This window comes from Anser cygnoides, chromosome 3, assembly GCF_040182565.1.
Source record: "Anser cygnoides isolate HZ-2024a breed goose chromosome 3, Taihu_goose_T2T_genome, whole genome shotgun sequence".
Lineage (NCBI taxonomy): Eukaryota > Metazoa > Chordata > Aves > Anseriformes > Anatidae > Anser > Anser cygnoides.
In genome coordinates, this window is record NC_089875.1 from 50,061,920 (window position 1) to 50,077,365 (window position 15,446).

The following is a 15,446-nucleotide window of genomic DNA, read 5'->3' on the forward strand; positions in this document are numbered from 1 at the left end:
TTCTAATTGTTTGAGTCCAACGACCTCCACTTTTTCTTGCCATCTTTTGTCAGCTAACATGAGGCAAGATGTTCAGCAGAAGACTGCAAAGCAGCTGCAGGGTTCATTTGGCTTTATGAATTTACAGTTCAAATCACTTTCAAAACTCAAGAGACAGAAGCAGCAATAGTTCCAAAGAACTACTTCTAAACAATTAAGCACTGTTCACAGCATGAGAAGTCCAGTACGGCATTCAGAAGTAACACAAACTACTATGGCATTAACAAGTTCGCTGTTACCTGGGTCGAGTGCCTCGGCCACTCTCACATTTTGTTAGCACGTAGTTCATCCATTTTCTGGCAAAGCTGATATACTTGTCTCCAATTTTCTGCCTGAATTCTCCAGACATCAGACGAACAACTTCTTTATGGTACTGTATGAAATTAAAGATTACTTTTCACATAATAATAGCAAGATTAAACGTACTATTTGCAGTATCCACTGGAATATTTTCAGGCTAACAAAACTGCAGTATGATAACAATCACATCCTCTTCTTAAACAAAGTAATTTTATGCAAACAGTAGCATATGTATAGAAAGAAATGCGAAAGTATATGATACAAAATGTGTTATAGTGAGAAGTAGCACTTGAGCCATATTGTAATTGTTGTATGCATATGGGCATATGCTTATGTTAAACAGGTTACACAGCATTTAAGAAACATCCCACGTGAATATTTTGTTCCATAATCAGAGATTGAACTCATAGTAGTGTTTATTTTTCGTTATATTTCAAGCAAGCTAGGGGAACACAAAAAAAAAAAACCAGCTGTTTTTAAGACTATCCATATTAGTATGTTAGTGTACTATACAATCTTGAAAATAAAACCACAAACAAAACCTTGCAAAGGTCACAGGAATCAAATAATGAAACATTATACTAAATGCAGCTGAACATGACATTTTCTCATCAGCACTGTAGGGAAGACACTCAAAACCTATATTCACTGCACCAAAGAACCACCATAAACTTTGAAAGAAAGGCTCAAATTAAAGTTTTATACTGCTGTAAATTGAGAAACAGCAAGAAGATGAGTTACACAATGACATTCAATACCTAAGGATACTTCTAATTTCATCTAAAATGTAGACAGGTAGCAGAGCCTGCAAGACTACACTTGAATTTAGCAAGTTCTTAAAGCTTTTTTTAAAGTTTCAGACTGCTAATTGGAGTCTGAACATAATAGATCTCTTCCTCTACAATCTTTTTCACACAACATTTCTCTCACAACTCGTATTTTTAAAATGTTCTGCTACAATTCTTCCTATTTCCACAGAGTTAATTACCTTATTTGCACCACTGCAAAGACAGAAACTTCAACTGGGTTCCCTTACAAATCCACAAAACAATTAATATTTTCATTAACTTTTTGTTTTCTTACCTCAAACCCAAAATTATAACCCTGAATCATGGCTTCCCGGTAGTACTGCTGCAAAGTGGCAGATTCAGATTCATCAACTTCAGCATCGAACTCAGATGTGAACATATGATCAACTCTGTCAATGGCACTGCTTATCTTATTGCATAGCTGCAATGCATCATTCTAAACAACAAAAAGGGATGGGGGGACGTCAAATTATTATTTATATTCTATATCTGAATAGGATTGAGGCAAACATGAATCTGATAATTACATTATATTAAATGTAAGCACATTTTAATGTCATCACAATTCCTTCAGTCCCAGAAAAAAAAACAAATACCTTCCAGCACTTGCACTAAGGAAGTCACATTGTGAACTGAAGTACTGCAATTCAGTTTGCTTGTATGAGATTAATTTTAAAAACAAAGAAAGCAAAGGAAAAAAAAAGAAGAAAGAAATTAGAAAATGAGTTTTGCTATCTGTAACGTGACCGAGCCTTTGGCAGCACTTTCACCCTGCTACATGGTCAGAGCCTCTATTGAACTCAGGAGAAAATGTAGGGCCCTAATATTGCAACTTTGACAGAATAACTTTTTTCTTTTCTGGATCCTTCAAAAAAAAAAAAAGTAATCAATCTAATAAAAAAAAGAGAGACAGAGACCTGTTCACTTGCGCATCACATGCAGTCATTCTCTCCAAATACGGAAAACAAGTTGTTCTTTACAGATTACATATTTTGAATTTCTTTCTTACCACGTCAATCACTTTCTTTCAATTCAATAATCCTACCATATGAAGATGTATTTATTCTGTTGCTATTAATATTTCTATCACATTACAGACGTGTTTCCCACTTAACTAGCACAAAAATTATTATACCAACATTGCTCAAAAATACAATCCCAAATCCTTTGCAAAAACAGAATGAAAATTGTACTGAAAATAAATTCCAATGAGGTTGCACAAACTACAGTTGCAGAATGTGATCAGCATTGCAATCTAGTCTCTGTACATTTCTAACAGTCATCAGTGACTCAAGTAAAATCAATTTTTACTGAGATAATCTGGAAAACTGCTTACCTTTAACTGTTGCAGAGCTTTGGCAATGACTGGTTGGCTGGATGTCTGTTCCTGGTGCAGTGCTACGAGCCCTTCAATAGACTGTTGGAAAGCTTTTCGCTGACTCACAAGGTGGGCAGATTGAATGACTACGAGGAGGAGGTTGTCAACCTAGCAATACAAGATACCACTAGTTCTTACATACACAACCTTTTCCATAAAAAGGTGTCCCATATTGGCAAATTCCAATTTGTTATTTTGGAAATTCTAACATATTAATAGCCTCTCTCTTTGCTATTCATGTAAATCCTTAATTCACACAGAAAAGCTTGATGCTGGCAACAGAACTTGATAAATACTCATCTTACTAAGCAGTGGTCTATATGGCAAATGCCACAGCAAGTTTTCAAGGGGAATATGCTACTATTGATTTCTGGAAAGGTGATTACCTTTTTGAAATTTTGGAAACACCGTACTATAAATTATCTTCAAAATAGTTATGCACGGCCAGTATCTAAGTAAAATAATTACACTTTCTACAAGCAGGTGGAGGTAATAATCATCATAAATAAAGAGGGCTTATCCAACTAAGGTAATACATTTCAGAACAAAAAGCTATTATGGAAAATTGAAAACCATAGATTTACCACATGGTCTTTGCTCAAATTTTGAAAATTATTAAAATGTGAATGTAAGAGCATGTTTTGAAAACCAGAGCTGTGATATTGCAGAAGTTTGTAAAAGTACCCAGAATAACAGATGGTGCTTCTTTTGCTGTGGCAGTATGGTTTATATCCTACGCTGTAAATTTCCAATTACAGAAAAGGCAGCTGAAACATGTTACTCAAAAAATAAGACCCATTTCATCCTGATTTTCAGTATCTCCCCACCAAACAATATTTTCATACTCAAAATTCATTAAATTTTGATGGGATACTTTTATTTTATGAATATTTTTAAAATAACAAATTGCATTTTCTCTAGTTTGCAATCAGAGCATGTTATTTAAAATACAGAACACAACCTTTCTGAAGAAATTTTTACCTCCTAACTTTGCAGTATAGAATTTTAAAAAAAATAATGTTATATACACACACACATGCTACAATATATTATCTGCATTTATACGTGTCAGATGGGATACCATTTGCAAACCGCATTCCATCTTTTGCTGGTTTTGTTTTCTGCATGGAATGCTAACTTTAGTAGAAGTTCAATGAAATTCAAAAACTTAATCAAAAGCTTTTTTGTTGTTATTGTTGTTGTTATTTTTAAACTTGTTCAGCGTGGACAACAGATAAACAAGAAGCAACATGTTTGCATGTAGCAATCAGTGGTGTATACAGGAGTGATTTTTTCAACTGCCTATAGTTGTAAGATCCCTCAGAACATCAGAGGCCAGGCACAGTGATATGGAAAGTCACTCTGTTGGTGGACAGTACAGCCCATTTATGGTAGGGATCTAAAGAACTGCATGACATACCAAAAGGAAAATTCACTTGGCTTAACATAAGGGCATGAGAACAGGATGGGCAGGGAGTTGCAGCTGGCTCAGATACTTGAGCATAGCAGAACTACTGGCAGGAACTCCCGTTGGCTTGGGATGAAGGAAAGTATGACTGGAAATATTTCTTCCTGAAGAACTGCTGAACATCCAGAAGCTAAACAGAAATTTTACTTTAAATGTCACAATTTATCCAAGATTGAAAGTAATCTATTTCATGCCTCAGTGTGTGGAAAGCACACAACAGCCATACATTCTTGAAGATTGGTGAGTTCTTAATAAAACATGAAGTGATTAAATCCAATCCATCTTTGTGATACTGAACTAGATACATAAAATAGCTCTTTATTATAAAAATCCATCCCTGAAACATTGCAGAGATTAACCCTTTTAAGAAATGTTAAAATCCAATGAATTTACTGCTTGGACTAATACAGCTAAGAATCATTCCTATGCTTTAATTTAATTTATTACCTACAAAAGAAAACATGCCTCACTTAAATTACTGTGGTTAATCTGAAAGGAGAAGCATTCACAGTGTGGAAATCACATAAGCAGGGGGGAAAAAAAAAGAGAGAAAACCACCTGTATGCTTCGCAGTGTATCAACAGTTTCCACTTGTGGCACTACTTTGACTGGCTGGCCCTCCCATGCACTCCAGCTGTCATCTAACTCATGGTCTTTGTCACTGTGCTTGGTCATTAGTAAATAGGCCTCATATGCAACCTCATCAGAATCCTTTGAGCAATCCTTTCCAGCAGCTGCATTTAGGAGCTGCAAAATCACAGATTTTTCCCCTGCAATATTGTTTGGGATGAATACTTGTAAATTCTCAAGTCCAGGGATTTGTACCTGTAGAAGAAAATAAAATGATACTGAATGAGCGAATTTCACTTTCTCCTGAGATACATAAAATATCTGTGTTATCTCATTTAAACAACAGAAAGAGTTTTCATCTTAAGTAGCTGCACAATATGCATATTTAAACAATATTTTTAACCAAGTCAGGAATCAGAACTGGACTGTGAAAACAACAAAATAGTTGACCCTGTGATCTGTCATTAAGTAACTGACTTAGAGTGAAGTTTAGTTCTCTCTTTTCAGAGCTGGATGCCATCAAGTTAAAACAAAACAATGCAGTCAACATTTTTACCAATAGGGAGACATATTTAATAATTAAGACCAGTGTTATCCATAGGTCAAAATAAAAACTGTAAAGTTGTTAATAAAATCTAAAATATTTTCCCAAAACTAACGAGCATTTGATTGAAAAGCTCGTTAAAAATTTCAACTCCATACAAGATGTTAGAGGGCCAATATATGAAATACTGATCATCAAAATGATGATCTCAAAATTTCTTTCTGAGAAATGAAAAAAAGGGGAGAGGTAACGCATAAAAACAGATCAATCTTAGAAGAGATTATTTAACCCACTTGCTCACACAGATTTTTCAAACTCAAGATTCAAATTTTTCTCCAAAAATGTACATAAGAACTATGATACTGCTTTTAACAGAATCCATTATCATTTATTAGAGCAGCCAAGACTGCTAGGAAAAAGTATTTTTAGAAAGTAAACATAAACTGAGAATTTCCCTGACTATTCTCCACCGCTTAATTTACAGACTAGGGTCCTCCTAAGCCAGACTTTTTTTAGAAAACAGCTTATGTTGGACGGGATCTCTGGAGGTCACCTGGTCCAAAACACTTTTATCTATGTATTTAACAGCCCTTGATGTGCGTTTCTCCCACGAGCTTGTCTATCTTCCCTCAAACTAATGTCCACTTTTAGCAATCACTTATATAAATCCAACAGGAATTTTTCCATGCAAAAATTAGTAGATTATTACCCAGTTGGGAATTACGTATTTTAAATGTACATAAGGACAAAAAAGTGCAGCAGATCCAAATAAATTTAATCCATTGAAGCAGTTGATTTATTTAAATTCAAACTATAATAAGGACCAGTTGACCTGTCTTTATTATTGTTTAGACCAGTCTTTATTATAGTACAGACCAGTTTCAATAAAGCGTGAAACTGTATGTGTGGGAATTTATAGTGCTGTAAATATCAGGCAGCAATGCACAACAGATTTAACTTAACTTTGCTGTGCAACAGTTTTCTAGCAACAGTTACTTGCATTCGGAGGCATTTGGATAATGCCTTCAATAATATGCTTTAGCTTCTGGTTAGCCCTGAAGTGGTTAGGCAGTTGGACTCAACAATCTTTGAAGGTCCCTTGCAACTGAACTACTCTATTCTGTTCATCTGGAACACAGTACAGACCTTGCATTTCTCACATTCTTAGCACTCTCATGCAAGCTAGCTACAGCAGAGCTCCACTATAATGCTGTTGCTTTATAAAAGCTACAGGCTAACATTCTGACACACACAAACACATGCAAAGAAAATAATTCTACTGACACAATTCAGTACTAAATACATGACATTCAGAATGTTGAGATATAGATGCCACATGAAAAAATCGGAAGTATGTATATAAACATGCTTTGATTTTTGCTTAGCATCCCCACTCTAATTTTATGCCTCTCAACTGTATTTACCTTCACATACTCTTTTGTTTTCAGAGCGTTCAGTAGATCTCGGACAGGGGCTGACAATGCAAACTCTGCAGCTATTTCAAGGTCCTAAAAGCAACAACAAAAGAATATCCTTTAAACTGAATTTATTTAAAGCATATAAATGAAAGTGAGTATCAGGAAGGTACATGAAACCCTACTGTTAACGTACCTTCCTCAGCATTTTGGCAAATCCAAGAGCTTTGGAGGCCCTTTCTCTAGCCTCATGAAACAGTTCTTTGAGTGCTCGGCTGGTCTCTATAACAGACCTCCTGCAATATTGATAGAAATGATGTGATGATGCATTAATAAATCATGTTACATTTACATAACTATTAGAAGATGATAATTTTTTATACATGTATCAATAGAAAGAGCACAGGAAAAAATATTTATAAGCAGCTGACTGAAATCAATTGAGCTTTTGCAGGCACATTTCTGATACAGATATAAAAATAGAATTTAAAGAACATTAGATAAACAATTTCTGATACCCTGAATTAAAAGAAGGTTATTAGGTTTCAAATGCACAAAATAATGATTCGTTATTACTACATACAGAAATATCAGCAAGAAAGTCCACGGAGTCTTGCGTTTACTAAGTTTTCATTCTAAGAATTAAAATGCAGTAAGTACCTGTCAGGGGTAAAGAAACACGAGTAAGTGTGCTTATTATTATTAAGCCAAAGGGCTTAATACCTTATTTCGTCTGATGCAGTACTGTCATCGGCACTGGCCCAAAATTCATCACAACTGTCTTGTAGTCCAGAATCTAAAAATATTCCTGTAGATTTCAGCAGCATTCCTGCAATATCACTGTAGCAACAGAAATGGTGGAACTTCAGTCTTATTCAGGTAGCACAGCACCTTAAATTTCTTCCTACTCTGTCCAAGGCAAGAGAGCCATGTTGCCAAGTCCGCCTGCAGAAACAAGCAGCATCTTGGGGGCCCCTCAGTTACTCTACATGCGCAGGGCTAGCAGGAACAGGGACTTTCCACAGAAGTAGTCATTCCGGTCATAGCCAGAGTAAGAGCAATCTGCACTTATTGGATCCTGCAGTTACACTCATTGTAATATTCCAATAGTTCACAGAAAGACTATCAGCTGCTCACTAGGGCCTCAAGAAGCCCAGTCTGGGAACCCTGAACAATTACTGACTTCAGTAAATATCTGGTAAAAATCAGCATCATAAGCAGAGCAATTCAAACCTACCAGAATAGTTTTCCAGCTTGAGCTTCTCCTCCTCTTATATAAGGAGTTATTTCTTTGGTGAAATTCCATTCTTCCTCTAGGAGATTTTTTAAACTATGAGACGCTTGAGGTAACTGCTGTAGCATTTGGATCCAGCTTCGCATATAATCAAAGTAAACCTGCATACAGAAAGGGACAATTTAAACAGAAATTGTTACTCAACATGTAACTACGAACGACAACTTCTCAAATCATGAAGCAATATTAATATTATATAATTAGTAGAGAATATCTCTAGATTTTTGGTTTGCTGTGACTGAAAATGAGCTACATGTTTCCACATAGAGGGTGCAATTTATGACTCAGGAAATAAAAAATGCTACTGAAATATTTAATAACATGTACTCTCCACAATGCTTTTCTGAAATACCTTGCTTGCTGTGCTGCAATTCACCCTCATATTGGTGAATACACACTATGGCTAGAGTTATTTAAAGCAGAACTGCTGAAAAACATTTTCTAAATCCTTAATTAACTGGAAAACTCTTAAAAATTTTATTTGAACATACCCTCCTGGGTATGGATAAGTGCAGTGAAAAGGCCTATAAGATTCTGCATTATACCTTGTATCCATTTATATCGTCTTACCTCTCGCCTTTATTTCATTATTATTATTTTAAACCAACATAAAAATCCCATTACGTACAATTCTTCTTCAAACACTTGCCCTCAGGCATAGTAATAAATGAAAAAAAAAATAACAATAGTAACATTAGCAGCTATTTAATCGTATGTTTTAGTTGGATAATCCATAATATCAACAAATGTTCCTCATTAGAAGCTGATAAAACGTCCTATTTGTTTCAGTTATTTTCAGATCACAGTGTTATAATGCCAATATAAGGAAAACCTTAAAACTTTACTCTGGGTTAGGTAGGGACTGTGTTTTTCTCAGTCTGTAGCTCCATTCCTGATTTTATTTAATTCTTCTTTCACTCCTAGCCCAGCTCCTCTTCCAGTACTCTCCTTAGATACTGTGCCTGCCTATACCAGGAGCACATAAAGAAAGATGAATACTAAGTTCTGTGCACCCCCTCCCAGCCCTCATTAATCCTACCTTAGCCTTCTGATCTCCCTCAAGTTTTTCCTATCCCTATGTTCAGTTCAGACCTTTGCAGCCCTCTTTGCCCAGTTGTCCCAATCTTCTGAAAATCTTGACCATTGGCATCCAATTGCTCTCCACTGCGGCTGCCACTACAATAAACTGCAACTCTAAGTAGGCACAAACTGGTTCTTAGAAGTCTGATAAAGTTATTCTAATTTACACAATCCCGCCACCACCCCTTTCAGAACTTATGAAAAGTGAGATCCTTATACAATTAAAACTGACATCAAAGTTCAAGCTCTTGCCTCACAGCGCAAAAACACTACAGCTGCCTAACAAAATAGGTGAGGAACTTCAAAACAGACAAGGTGAATCATTTTCCTTTTACCTTGCCAGGTCATTTCTGCTGGAAGTTTCTACAAATTTCAGATGGAGATAAAGGCAGACATGCTGCATAGGAACCTTTAGGTAAAACCGTGTATTTTTACCATTACAGGCAACAAAAAGCACATAACAGGAAAATCCATGCATCCTCAACAACAGATGGTACCAAAAGCTCTGCCTATAAAACACTAATAATAAAGTACTGAGGTAAATCTTCTTGTTCTTTGGTTTTGTTTTTCACAGAACAGTGAGGACTAAACTCAAACAACTCATAAAAAAACAAAAATCAGTCACATACAAGGGAACAATAAATTAAATTTACTTGGGAGGAAGCTTTCATTTGTTATTATTCAGAGACCAAGCATTTATCTAGAAAATACTTCTTTGTGTTTAGCTTATTGCAATAATGAATACTCATTAAAAATAAGGCACTTTTCATGGATGAATGCAATACCAAAGTATTAAAACACAATGTTAATCAATCATTGCTTTTTTTATTCACTACTAAATAGCATTTTTTTATTCACTACAAAAGGTTATTAAACACTTAAATATTTAATATGCAATTTACAGGCCTATCTGTGAAGCATTTTATTGTAAAAACATGTTATTTACAGATCTACTGTTCCGCAGTCCAGTAAACAAACAATTGGTATTGTCTTTGTAATGGTAACTTGTTTAAAATGACAATGGCTATTATATTGCAAGTCCATTAAAAGAATAACAGTATGTTAATGTAGCACAGCAGCAACAAAAAATTAGCAAGCCCTATATCCACCCGGAGTGATAGATTTCTACAAGCAGTAATCTGACCAACACACTTACTAGACTCCAAATGCCTTCTCCTTTTTGAAGCTTACCATTAACATTTTATGCAGGTCCTCCTCGAAAGCATCAATGTTGCAATCAATCGTTTGCAAGTCATCTAACACCTCACGTAACATGAACTGGTAATATTGCTTCATTAACAGGCCACCCTTCAGAACCTCTTTACACTCTCTCACTAGCTGCAAGAGAAAAATCCAAAAACTGCAATCAGTCAGGACACTACTCTTAAGTTGTCCCTGGGACGTGAAAGTTTAATCTGTCAGACACTTTTGTCTTATTTTATCACTAAGTAATTTCTGAAAGCTTTTAGAAATTAATATAGTCACTCTGTATGTCTCCAGGAGAGATCTGTACTAGTTTTCCAGGATTATCTAATTGCAATCACACCAATTGCCACGTAACGGTGGCACTGAGATGGGGGCAGACATTTCAGATTTCGTTCACCACACGGGGTCAAGGCAAACAACTTGTTGGACAGTTTAAAAGTTCAGAAGAGGCCAAGTGGCCTCACAACCACAAAATCCCACATTAAACAGAAGCAAGTCAGGAATAACATGCAGTGTGTATTTGACAGACACTTGGAGACTTATGAGAAACATCTTATTACAGGAATTTCATTTTCAGTCTATCAGTCAGGTGTCCACAACTCTTAAAACCTGTACCTGAAAAACAGTTGGTATTTCTTTTGCTGTTTCACTTGAAAAGGCTAAAATCAGGCAACAGATCTTTTCATCAATAGAAGAAGCATTTGCTTTTGGCCAAACAGCTGTCAACCCTACCTGAAAGCTTACAGCTTTTACTTAATTGAAGCAACAGGCATAACCACAAACACGAGAATACACAAACATCACAACAGATTTCAAACCCACACTAACAAATGCCTCTTTCAGAAGCCCTTCCAGTGCTAAGTGTGCATTCTTCTGAAATTATCATCAGTCTAACACCCCCTGGCATGTTCTCAGCACCAACTTCAGTAAATCAAGAGTCTGAGATCAAGAGAGGGAAGAGAGGGTTTCATCTGAGGGGTCAGAGGGAATGGAGTTAGGTGTTGGTTGGTTAACCTGATTTTTAAACTCTTTTGTAATGGCAAAAGAAAATATCAATATCTCAATGTATGAGAAAGCACGACTTCATGAAAGCAAAAGACCTACAACAACATTATTAATATGACAAGAGTTCTTTGGGATCTTTTTTGGGCCAAAACAAATTACACTGTGTCCTCTCAGCATTCAGGGGAAGCAAGGGTAAGAAATGGTTTAATATTTGTCAATAGTTAACGGAAAAAAAGGAAAAAAATAATTTATTGTAATGTGGAAATCTAAAAATTAGACATTTATATCTCTAATGTGTCATATACTTAGAAATGAAAGTGTATTCTTTACTCTCCACTCAACCACATATAATTTACACAATGTTCATTTATTCATTTTGCACTTGGGTCCACTAAGGAAAACATAATTTGTTCAAAGAATTTAAAATTGGTATCTAACTACTCATTATTCACAGAGACAGTTAGGACTTAGCAGTATCACTTGTCCACAATACTTTACAGTATAGTATTGCATACTTTACAGATACTGGAAAGTCTTCTAAACCCTGCAAAGAGCGTAATTTGTCTATTCCGAAATAAAATATTATTAAAACATCACTAAAAAGAGATTTTTTATTTAAATAACATTGCCAGGGTGTAGTGTTGTTGAACAACAGGACATGGTATTTATAAGCAAACAAACAAAACCCTGTAAAGCTACTTTTAAGTGTCAACTTCTGGAACAGAAACTCAGAAGACAACATGCAAATCAAAAATATGGTCTGTAAGGAGCACACTACAGAATGTGCACCTCACTTAAGCTGAAAATATAAGAGCTGTTACTGGTTTCTTTGATGAGTCACTTTTGTTTAGGGACTTTGTAGAATAATTTCTTTTCTGCAGAGCAGATGGGGGTAGGTCACAGAGCCTTCAGAGTACTGTAGCTTAAAGTGAGCAGGTTTCTAATAAGATTCTTTTTTCTAAATATTTACCTGACATATAAATTAGTCATACTTGCAGTATGCTATAGTGCTTCTATTTACTGACTTAATGGGTCTTGAAGAAGAAGAAATTATATAAATTGCATTTTTCTAGCACAGTATCCTACAATCTGGAACTAAAAATCTTCTGTGTATTGACCTAATTTCTCCACTGACTTTTATAACGAAGAATCTTTTGCAACATGCCAGTATCATCTATGGAATGATGCAAACCTTTAGAATACGCAAACCAATGTGAAAAAAAAAAAAACAGAGAGATCTGATAGCTATTTTGCAGAAGATCATGGTGCAGTAAGGAACTTGATGCAGGTTTTAAGTGACAAAAAGCGTCTAATTTAACCACCTAACAGAAATAAAGCATATGCACATGCACACACACACACCCCTCCACTTGTCAGCACAAATTCAGAACTGGTGAGAACAAACTTGAACTGTTGAGGAACTATGCTGCCATCATGTAATGGCAAACTGCCAAAGAGGACAGCTCTCTCTAAAACACAGACCAAGCAGGATCACAAAAGCTATTGCTGAAAGTGAAAGACAAGATGGTTCAAAAAAGGGAAGTTAGTGATAAAGGACAAGAGGAAAAGTATACTGCTGGAAGCATATAAACCGCTCTGTTTTCCTTTTTTTTTTTTTTTTAATAATTTTACTTGCAAATCAGATTTTATTTTAATTTTATTTTTAATAGAGTTGACTTGCTACTAGTCAAAAAAATTACCATAACCTTGGAAAAACTGAGCATCAAGACTACCATGCCTGATCGGTCCTGCTACATATTTTAAATGGCACCAAGGGGTAGGAGACACTTAAAGGTCTCAGTGGCCCAAATGACACCTGCTAGAGTGATCACAACAGAAATGGAACTTCACTGTTGCTACATGAAGAACGATTCAAGGGACTGGGTTTGCCCAACCTAGAGGAGAGCACTCATGGGGAATCTAATCACAGTCTTCTAATACCTAAAGGGTAGTTTTAAAAGAAAATGGTGGTACTTTTTCCAAGGACGCATTGTGACATGGTAAGAGACAATAGGCACAAGTCGCTTCAGGGAAATTCTGCCTACATACCAAAAAAAAAAAAAAATGCTTCCATGAGGAAAAAAAAATAACCTAAAGTGGGACCCAGTTTCCACCAGAATAGACCAGAGTATCTCCAAGCCTGGCTTCTCTATAACTCTGTAATATTCTGTGAACTTACAGAACAAAACAGCCCCCTAGACTCCATTTTGAGCCTGCTCAAGACTTTTGGAATTCTCCAGGAAACAAATAAATCTATTTGTGAAATATTCTCTAAAGTTCTTTTGCCCATTCAGAAATACTGTGTGGGAGAGGAAGCATTTGCTGAGTTCAATTCATTTTTTCAATGTAATTAGTGAGACAGTATACACCATCAAAACAGTTTGTAACAAATACATTATTTTTCAGGAAGAAATCATCGTTTTTGCACAATTCAAAGTCCATAAATGTAATACAAGAAATAAGGACAAAAATTATCCTCCGTCTCTGGAAAAAAAAAAAAAGAAAAAAGGATATTGCACCTTACAATACAGTATACTATACTATAAACTTGACCCTTAAGACTGAAACTGCAATTCCCTCGCTAAAAGAGTCACCAGAAATTATTTGGTTAGGACCATAAGGTACTATAATAATTGATTTTGGAGGACTGGATAACTGGAATCATACTCAACCAGATAGCTTATTTTAAAAGCTTACCCTGAAAGACCACCTGATGAAGCCATGATCTGATTATACTTGCCAGGGAGATGACTTTAGATCAATACCATTTTTCTAAGTCTAGTCCAAGATATGCTAACACTGGCTGAACAGCCCTCCTTGTTTCAGATAGCTATCAGAAAATAAGTCCTCACAGAAAATTCTCAAGCTGTGACAGGACTGACCATCTTGGTAACTACCCTTATAAGATCTGATATTTGTATAAAAAAATATGTTGGGAAATAAGATCATTTTTCATTTTTTCTTCTTTGTCAACTTACGCTATGTGTGCATTGCATACTGGCAGAGGTCTCACATTCACAAAGGAAAAAGATCAAATCAAATATAAAACAAATATACAGACCCTTAAATCCATCCTCTTAAAACTGGTTACTCTGTCTAGGAAAGCCATATAGAGGTAAATGTGCTGGACAAAGTTATATAGCTTATAATGCAAATGGAACAAACACTATTTACCTTCGCTGACTGATAATTCTTTAATCACCAGTTTTGATTCCTGGAAGTCTAAATCAGAGAGGTATACATAACCAGTTGTTTACTATGCAAAAACCACAACTCCACAATGAAATAGAAAATTTATAAAAAAAAAAAAAAATTACATATTTATATATTGACATTTCTTAAGCAAATCCTCTTTAAACAGATGACCTTATTGCAATGAAAGAGACAAAGTAATTTCAAATAGAAAAAATAATAAGGAAAAAAAAGCATTTGAAGCAAACCTGTTTAATACTCAAAAGAGATGGTTCCCCAGCAGGTCTTTGTTCCAACCTGAGCTTGAGACACTCGTGAATAACATTAAGCAGGACTCGGCAAAGGACCAAGAATGCAGGTTCAAAAGATGGTAAATCCATGGATTTCAGCTCTTCCCATGATACAGTGCTGCATTTTTGCTCACAGCAAGGTGGGGAATTTAATAACTGCACATAATCTGAACACAACATGGGATCTGGAAATTCTGAAAACTGTAACAAGAAATAGGTATCATGAAAAGGATCCCCAAATTCTTTAAGATTTAGAGTCTGTTTAAAGTAGCATACACAAAAGCCTATTTTTAAAAGGTAAAATTTTATTACAGCTACCTATTAATTAACTGGCAAGTCAACCATAGAAGTTTCAATTTTTTTTTTGTTGGTGGGTTTTTGATTAGTTTTATTGTTTTAAAGCTATTTTTTTTATTATTTTTATTATTATTATTTTTGATTTGAGGATCACCAGGCTGAGGAAAACAATTATGGACCCTTAGGAGTGAACACATTTTCTTACTTTATGGTTCTGCTTTAAAATAATTAAATCATCTATTAAAGCTCAAAGATTCCTTCACTACACATGAAGAAACTGCTGTTTGAGGTTATAATTAAGTTATCTCTAACGTAATATAGGAATATATATATATTCAGGTCATTATAAGATACAATACTTGGAATTTTCACAATAATAATAATAATGGCCTTACACCTATGACTATGACTGAAGAAAGAAGTTTGCACTTGGCTACGTCAGATGAGTAATCTTGTTCTTTTTCGAATACACAGCGTATCAAAAACTTTAGGCTTTCTAACTTTATATAAAGCTCCACATTGTAAAGTAATGCAATGTTCATGGAAGCATCACTAGCTA

At 35.3% G+C, this 15,446-nt stretch overlaps 1 protein-coding gene across 6 annotated transcripts in view; it reads right to left on the reverse strand.

Moving 5' to 3' along the window:
• The window catches only part of MAP3K4 (mitogen-activated protein kinase kinase kinase 4), an 80,031-nt gene that overhangs the window by 26,511 nt on the left and 38,074 nt on the right, over positions 1-15,446 (reverse strand). For all 6 annotated transcript variants that reach the window (XR_010830330.1, XM_066994153.1, XM_048067782.2 and 3 more), the window contains exons 4-13: positions 14,549-14,791; positions 10,089-10,235; positions 7,761-7,918; positions 7,247-7,363; positions 6,720-6,819; positions 6,533-6,616; positions 4,553-4,819; positions 2,485-2,634; positions 1,423-1,584; positions 279-412 (exon numbers count right to left, since the gene is read on the reverse strand). Coding sequence is in view for 5 of the 6 variants with exons in the window: in XM_066994153.1 (XP_066850254.1) it covers positions 279-412; positions 1,423-1,584; positions 2,485-2,634; positions 4,553-4,819; positions 6,533-6,616; positions 6,720-6,819; positions 7,247-7,363; positions 7,761-7,918; positions 10,089-10,235; positions 14,549-14,791 (1,562 nt within the window). In the remaining variant the exon portion in view is untranslated. The remainder of the gene's footprint in view (positions 1-278; positions 413-1,422; positions 1,585-2,484; positions 2,635-4,552; positions 4,820-6,532; positions 6,617-6,719; positions 6,820-7,246; positions 7,364-7,760; positions 7,919-10,088; positions 10,236-14,548; positions 14,792-15,446) is intronic.